This window comes from Oncorhynchus kisutch, linkage group LG5 (assembly GCF_002021735.2).
Source record: "Oncorhynchus kisutch isolate 150728-3 linkage group LG5, Okis_V2, whole genome shotgun sequence".
In the NCBI taxonomy this organism is placed as follows: Eukaryota; Metazoa; Chordata; class Actinopteri; order Salmoniformes; family Salmonidae; genus Oncorhynchus; species Oncorhynchus kisutch.
Window position 1 is genome coordinate 75,496,897 of NC_034178.2, and position 7,923 is coordinate 75,504,819.

A 7,923-nucleotide genomic window follows, 5' to 3' on the forward strand; every position below is an offset into this window, starting at 1 on the left:
CTGCGGAGGTCAGACGGAGAGTGAAGATGATACCAGGTGCAGATGGAAGAATCCGGACTGCGGAGGTCAGACGGAGAGTGAAGATGATACCAGGTGCAGATGGAAGAATCCGGACTGCGGTCAAGGATCGAATCTACCTACATCCAGTTGCCAAATTGGTGAAGCTTGCCGCCGTGTTAGACAACGCAGAACTGCCTTCGATAAAAAGGAAGATGGATGCCTTACCTACGTTTGAATTAGTTACACTAGTTCTGGGGCGGCTGTATAAAAGCACCTTAGATTTGAATTTAGAATCCTCTAAATGTAATTAGATCTACAAGGACATTTTATTGATCTGCCAGTATTTTCATTTAGAGATTCCGGTAAACTCTTTAATGTTTCCTTTTATATGTCCTATCAATTATTATTGGATAATTCACCATGGCAACCACTTGTTAGTACAAAAAGTTGGCTTTCGCAGAGATCAAAACGTGATCAGTTGCAGGGATATATTTGTTCAGTTTTGACCAAATGTAAGTCAGAACAAATGTTTGTTTCACTTTTATAATATTCCTGTTGTTATTGTTGTGTGTAAAGGGGTAACTTTCTTCAACAGTTCTCTCTTATCATTTTATACGATTGTGTGATTAGCCTACCAGATGATTTAACTGTAGTGTTATTTCTGTGTGTGTTATTTTTCTCTTATTGTAAATAGAGTATAGAGATTGCTGACATTACTGCCATTAATATAATATTTGTTAATGGGATTTACGTTGTAGTCATTTTCAATTTCTTTTATTCCGTTTCCCCTCTGTACACAGACCACATGTATACGCTGTTAAACCCCTAAGCTGTGTTCGAATAGCCATAGTAATATACTGTATACTTAATGAGTATATACATTACAGACTATTAGTTCATTTGATTGTACTAGCGCTTCGCCTGTCTACCGAAGGTTGATGCTGTTGCTATGCAACTTCTTATTAGCTTGTTAGCATAGCTAACAAATTAATTGCTAGACATGACTTCATTATCCATGTCCATTGAGAACGCATGACTATAACACTTAGCTAAGCCAATAATGACGTGAATAATCAAGTCAATAACTGTTGGGTAGTTACCCTATGGTTAATATACTGGCAACTAACTGTTAGGTAGCTAGCTAACAACATACCGGTACATACTGCTGTAATGATATGTGGTTCGTAAGGACAGCGTAGCTAACAAATTGTCACCCAACTGTACACAGTAACTTATTTGAAAAGTCATTATTTTTTTACATTGCTCAACATTTCCTTAACATTTGTCATAATTAGTTAAAGCAATGAACTTATATTGGCTGAATACGTTGTAAAGCCACGCCAATTTTCGGAAGAATTGCATTATGGGCCCTAAAAGCACAGAAATCGTTTTTTCATTGATTGTTTACTTTGTATATTTGCGAATGTGGTACATCATCAGGGAACTTTTGGCATACTCACTGTATCCATAGTATGACCAATAAGCATTCAATATACTCAAATTTACATCAAATAGTACAGCTAGCGCGGTTACTATGAGTATTGGAACACAGCTCTAGACGGGGCTTCTGTGTCTGTCATCACTCTTTGACCAGAGTGCAGTCTGGTATCTGTTTACTCCAAGTGGTCTAGCCACACAGACTCTGTTTTAAAATCAGAGTCATGTTCATTAGGAGAAAGGGCAGGGAAACGCCAGGAGAGAGGACCTCAGGAGAGAGGACCTCAGGAGAGAGGACCTCAGGAGAGAGGACCTCAGGAGAGAGGACCTCAGGAGAGAGGACCTCAGGAGAGAGGACCTCAGGAGAGAGGACCTCAGGAGAGAGGACCTCAGGAGAGAGGACCTCAGGAGAGAGGACCTCAGGAGAGAGGACCTCAGGAGAGAGGACCTCAGGAGAGAGGACCTCAGGAGAGAGGACCTCAGGAGAGAGGACCTCAGGAGAGAGGACATCAGGAGAGAGAGGGCAGGGAGACGGGACCTCAGGAGAGAGAGCAGGGAGACGGGACCTCAGGAGAGAGAGGACCTCAGGAGAGAGAGGACCTCAGGACAGGGAAACGTCAGGAGAGGGGACCTCAGGAGAGAGAGGACCTCAGGAGAGAGAGGACCTCAGGAGAGAGAGGACCTCAGGAGAGAGAGGACCTCAGGAGAGAGAGGACCTCAGGAGAGAGAGGACCTCAGGAGAGAGAGGACCTCAGGAGAGAGAGGACCTCAGGAGAGAGAGGACCTCAGGAGAGAGAGGACCTCAGGAGAGAGAGGACCTCAGGAGAGAGAGGACCTCAGGAGAGAGAGGACCTCAGGAGAGAGAGGACCGGGAAATGTCAGGAGAGAGAGGACCGGGAAATGTCAGGAGAGAGAGGACCGGGAAATGTCAGGAGAGAGAGGACAGGGAAATGTCAGGAGAGAGAGGACAGGGAAATGTCAGGAGAGAGAGGACAGGGAAATGTCAGGAGAGAGAGGACAGGGAAATGTCAGGAGAGAGAGGACAGGGAAATGTCAGGAGAGAGAGGACAGGGAAATGTCAGGAGAGAGAGGACAGGGAAATGTCAGGAGAGAGAGGACAGGGAAATGTCAGGAGAGAGGACAGGGAAATGTCAGGAGAGAGAGGACAGGGAAATGTCAGGAGAGAGAGGACAGGGAAATGTCAGGAGAGAGAGGACAGGGAAATGTCAGGAGAGAGAGGACAGGGAAATGTCAGGAGAGAGAGGACAGGGAAATGTCAGGAGAGAGAGGACAGGGAAATGTCAGGAGAGAGAGGACAGGGAAATGTCAGGAGAGAGAGGACAGGGAAATGTCAGGAGAGAGAGGACAGGGAAATGTCAGGAGAGAGAGGACAGGGAAATGTCAGGAGAGAGAGGACAGGGAAATGTCAGGAGAGAGAGGACAGGGAAATGTCAGGAGAGAGAGGACAGGGAAATGTCAGGAGAGAGAGGACAGGGAAATGTCAGGAGAGAGAGGACAGGGAAATGTCAGGAGAGAGAGGACAGGGAAATGTCAGGAGAGAGAGGACAGGGAAATGTCAGGAGAGAGAGGACAGGGAAATGTCAGGAGAGAGGGGACAGGGAAATGTCAGGAGAGAGGACAGGGAAATGTCAGGAGAGAGGACAGGGAAATGTCAGGAGAGAGGACAGGGAAATGTCAGGAGAGAGGACAGGGAAATGTCAGGAGAGAGGACAGGGAAATGTCAGGAGAGAGGACAGGGAAATGTCAGGAGAGAGGACAGGGAAATGTCAGGAGAGAGGACAGGGAAACGTCAGGGTCATGTTCATTAGGAGGAAAATGCAAGAACTTACACAGGCAGCACCAGTCAAAAGACTGCGTAGTGGAAACAGATCAGAATTGGGCTAGTAGCGTAGGTATCTTAGTACCTACCCACTGAGGTGTTAGGTACTGGTGTGGGACCTACCCACTGAGGTGTAAGTCACAGCAGGGTACTGGTGTGGGACCTACCCACTGAGGTGTAAGTCACAGCAGAGTACTGGTGTGGGACCTACCCACTGAGGTGTAAGTCACAGCAGGGTACTGGTGTGGTACCTACCCACTGAGGTGTAAGTCACAGCAGGGTACTGGTGTGGGACCTACCCACTGAGGTGTAAGTCACAGCAGGGTACTGGTGTGGGACCTACCCACTGAGGTGTAAGTCACAGCAGGGTACTGGTGTGGGACCTACCCACTGAGGTGTAAGTCACAGCAGGGTACTGGTGTGGTACCTACCCACTGAGGTGTAAGTCACAGCAGGGTACTGGTGTGGGACCTACCCACTGAGGTGTAAGTCACAGCAGGGTACTGGTGTGGGACCTACCCACTGAGGTGTAAGTCACAGCAGGGTACTGGTGTGGGACCTACCCACTGAGGTGTAAGTCACAGCAGGGTACTGGTGTGGGACCTACCCACTGAGGTGTAAGTCACAGCAGGGTACTGGTGTGGGACCTACCCACTGAGGTGTAAGTCACAGCAGGGTACTGGTGTGGGACCTACCCACTGAGGTGTAAGTCACAGCAGGGTACTGGTGTGGGACCTACCCACTGAGGTGTAAGTCACAGCAGGGTACTGGTGTGGGACCTACCCACTGAGGTGTAAGTCACAGCAGGGTACTGGTGTGGTACCTACCCACTGAGGTGTAAGTCACAGCAGGGTACTGGTCGACAGGCACAGCATCAGGAGGTCTTCCGTACGTCATTTCATACAGTAAGTGTCCAAACGAGTATACGTCTATACTCTCTGTCGTCTGAAAGGGTGAACAGAAACAAGAGGGTTAGACATCAGGGTTAACAGAAACTAGACATCAGGGTTAACAGAAACTAGACATCAGGGTTAACAGAAACTAGACATCAGGGTTAACAGAAACTAGACATCAGGGTTAACAGAAACTAGACATCAGGGTTAACAGAAACTAGACATCAGGGTTAACAGAAACTAGACATCAGGGTTAACAGAAACTAGACATCAGGGTTAACAGAAACTAGACATCAGGGTTAACAGAAACTAGACATCAGGGTTAGACATCAGGGTTAACAGAAACTAGACATCAGGGTTAGACATCAGGGTTAGACATCAGGGTTAACAGAAACTAGACATCAGGGTTAACAGAAACTAGACATCAGGGTTAGACAACAGAAACTAGACATCAGGGTTAGACATCAGGGTTAACAGAAACTAGACATCAGGGTTAACAGAAACTAGACATCAGGGTTAGACATCAGGGTTAACAGAAACTAGACATCAGGGTTAGACATTGTCTGCACCCCAAAGTCCTAGCGGCTCTGCTCAAAAGTAGTGCACTATGTAGGGAGTAGGGCGCTAGTTGGGAATCAGGGATTGACATTTACAGAGACAAATCCATTTAAAAAACACTCGTCACCACAGAACACTTATAATAATCCATCCCCTTTAGGCCGGCTTCCCGGACCATGATTCGACCGAAACACACTTTTACTGGAGATTCCTTCGTTGAGAATTATTTTTAAAACGAGGAGCAGGTTTCATCTAGGTCAGTGAAACTGGTCCTTTAAGTAGGGCTCTGAGTTTTCCCTGGTGACGCCCTATCTATAAGGTTGGTATTGTCCGACACTGCATTACATTCCCATGTGATCTGTATTAATGACACGACTACAACTAAAACTGACATTGTAGTCTTTCAGCAGACGGTCTCACCCAGAGCCACTTACAGTAGTGACTGAATACATTAAACAACATTTCCATTACCTTTTCATATTGGTCCTCCGTGGGAATCGAACCCACAACCTTGGTGTGGCAAGCACCATACTGTACCCACTGACACACATCCCGCTGTACCAACTGTACCAGGGGAGGCCCGGCAGGCCGTACCAGGGGAGGCCCGGCAGGCCGTACCAGGGGAGGCCGTACCAGGGGAGGCCGTACCAGGCCGTACCAGGGGAGGCCCGGCAGGCCGTACCAGGGCAGGCCGTACCAGGGCAGGCCGTACCAGGGCAGGCCGTACCAGGGCAGGCCGTACCAGGGCAGGCCGTACCAGGGCAGGCCGTACCAGGGCAGGCCGTACCAGGGCAGGCCGGCCCGGCAGGCTGTACCAGGGCAGGCCGGCCCGGCAGGCCGTACCAGGGCAGGCCGGCCCGGCAGGCCGTACCAGGGCAGGCCGGCCCGGCAGGCCGTACCAGGGCAGGCCGGCCCGGCAGGCCGTACCAGGGCAGGCCCAGGAGGCTGTCCAGTACTTACGTTGATTTTCCTGAACTGTGTGACGTAGGGCCGGTAGTACGAGGGCAGGCCCAGGAGGCTGTCCAGTACTTACGTTGATTTTCCTGAACTGTGTGATGTATGGCCGGTAGTACGAGGGCAGGCCCAGCAGGCTGTTCTCTATGTCCAGTACTTTACACGTGTTGTCTTCTATCACTATGTTAGAGGCATGGAGGTGACCATACGGAAAACCTTTGTCATGGAGGAACCTCAGAACCTGACGGGAATGAAACAAGAGTTTAGGATGGTTTCACTCTGAACAGTGACATGTAGCAAAACCATGTGACTGGACTGAAACCACGTGACTGGACTGGGAATTAAGGACGGTGGCTTTAACAGTGGCACGCAGTGTGACAAATGACATTCAATAGCTGCGGGGGGGGGGGGATAATTTGGAGTCTGATCCAGAGGGTGATGCCCCCGATCCTAGGGGTGAGGAACATGGCCTTGAGCTGTGTGATGTGTGTGATGTCCCAGGGGTGGTTGAGGAGATGAAAGACCACATTTGATAAATATTAGTGTTCATTGTTTCTGTGTGTTTAAATTTACAGAATCGGTCTTTCATATGTCTTTAATATGCTGCAGCTCCAGACCACTCTGTGTGTGTGTGCGTGTGTACCTCCAGAATCTGTCGTCCGTACGTCCTGATCTGCTGCAGCTCCAGACCACTGTGTGTGTGTGTGTGTGTGTGCGTGCGTACCTCCAGAATCTGTCTTCCGTACGTCCTGATCTGCTGCAGCTCCAGTCCCTGGATCTTCTTGGGGCTGCAGTACTTCCTCATAAAGGCCTCTTTAGGCTTCACCTACAGTCAGGAAGGAGAGCTTCAGTTGAAAATGAACCAACATGAGAAGTGTAAAAAAATGTTTTTTTTAAAACATAGCAAAAGTTATATGGTTTTAACCCTTTACACTCCTACCCGTATACGGGTTGAAAATGGCAGATTTGGACACGAATAAACACCTAAATTGGAACGTAGTGGCTGTACAGTAACACGCTATACATGAGGTCAGAGGTTGTACAGTAACACGCTATACATGAGGTCAGAGGCTGTACAGTAACATTCTATACATGAGGTCAGAGGTCAGAGGCTGTACAGTAACACGCTATACATGAGGTCAGTGGCTGTATAGTAACATTCTATACATGAGGTCAGTGGCTGTACAGTAACATTCTATACATGAGGTCAGAGGTCAGGCTCTGTGCTTCACAGATCTATATGGGTTTTGACTGACTGACGATGTGAACTTGAGCACCGCGTATCACAAGAAGTCCCCCCCCCCATCCCTCCTGCTGATTGACAACACAACATTAGCAGAAGTTGCCCAGAGTGAGGGACAATGCTGTACATTAAAGACGCCTCCATGTATTTAGAAAGATGAGACGTTGATGATTATAATAAAAACAGCTCTGACGTCATACAAGACAAAACACCCCGTCCAAATGTGCACTTCACATTTCCAAATCATAAAACTCAAGTCATATACAGCGTCAACGTTGATGATCACTGTGTTTGATAGTACAGTTAACAAATCAAATGTTATTTGTCACGTTGGTTAAACAACAGGTGTGTTGGAACAGAGACATGCTGACTTACAGGCCCTTGTCAACAACGCAGAGAGAAATAATATAATAGAAAACTAAAACACGTAATAATATATATACTAACTATAACATGGCTGTATACAGGGAGTACCAGTAACAATAACATGGCTGTATACAGGGAGTACCAGTAACTATAACATGGCTGTATACAGGGAGTACCAGTAACAATAACATGGCTGTATACAGGGAGTACCAGTAACAATAACATGGCTGTATACAGGGAGTACCAGTAACAATAACATGGCTGTATACAGGGAGTACCAGTAACAATAACATGGCTGTATACAGGGAGTACCAGTAACAATAACATGGCTGTATACAGGGAGTACCAGTAACAATAACATGGCTGTATACAGGGAGTACCAGTCAGTCCTGTTAGAATCAGAGCAGGCGGTCAGTCCTGTTGGGGTTAGAATCAGAGCAGGTGGTCAGTCCTGTTGGGGTTAGAATCAGAGCAGGTGGTCAGTCCTGTTGGGGTTAGAATCAGAGCAGGTGGTCAGTCCTGTTGGGGTTAGAATCAGAGCAGGTGGTCAGTCCTGTTGGGGTTAGAATCAGAGCAGGTGGTCAGTCCTGTTGGGGTTAGAAACAGAGCAGGTGGTCAGTCCTGTTGGGGTT

The 7,923-nt window shown here is 47.9% G+C and overlaps 1 protein-coding gene across 6 annotated transcripts in view; it reads right to left on the bottom strand.

Annotated features, from left to right (window-relative positions):
• The window catches only part of pxk (PX domain containing serine/threonine kinase), a 62,817-nt gene that overhangs the window by 21,113 nt on the left and 33,781 nt on the right, over nucleotides 1–7,923 (bottom strand). For all 6 annotated transcript variants that reach the window (XR_004210119.1, XM_031825826.1, XM_031825829.1 and 3 more), the window contains 3 exons: nucleotides 6,407–6,508; nucleotides 5,762–5,923; nucleotides 4,105–4,222 (listed from right to left, as the gene is read on the bottom strand). Coding sequence is in view for 5 of the 6 variants with exons in the window: in XM_031825826.1 (XP_031681686.1) it covers nucleotides 4,105–4,222; nucleotides 5,762–5,923; nucleotides 6,407–6,508 (382 nt within the window). In the remaining variant the exon portion in view is untranslated. The remainder of the gene's footprint in view (nucleotides 1–4,104; nucleotides 4,223–5,761; nucleotides 5,924–6,406; nucleotides 6,509–7,923) is intronic.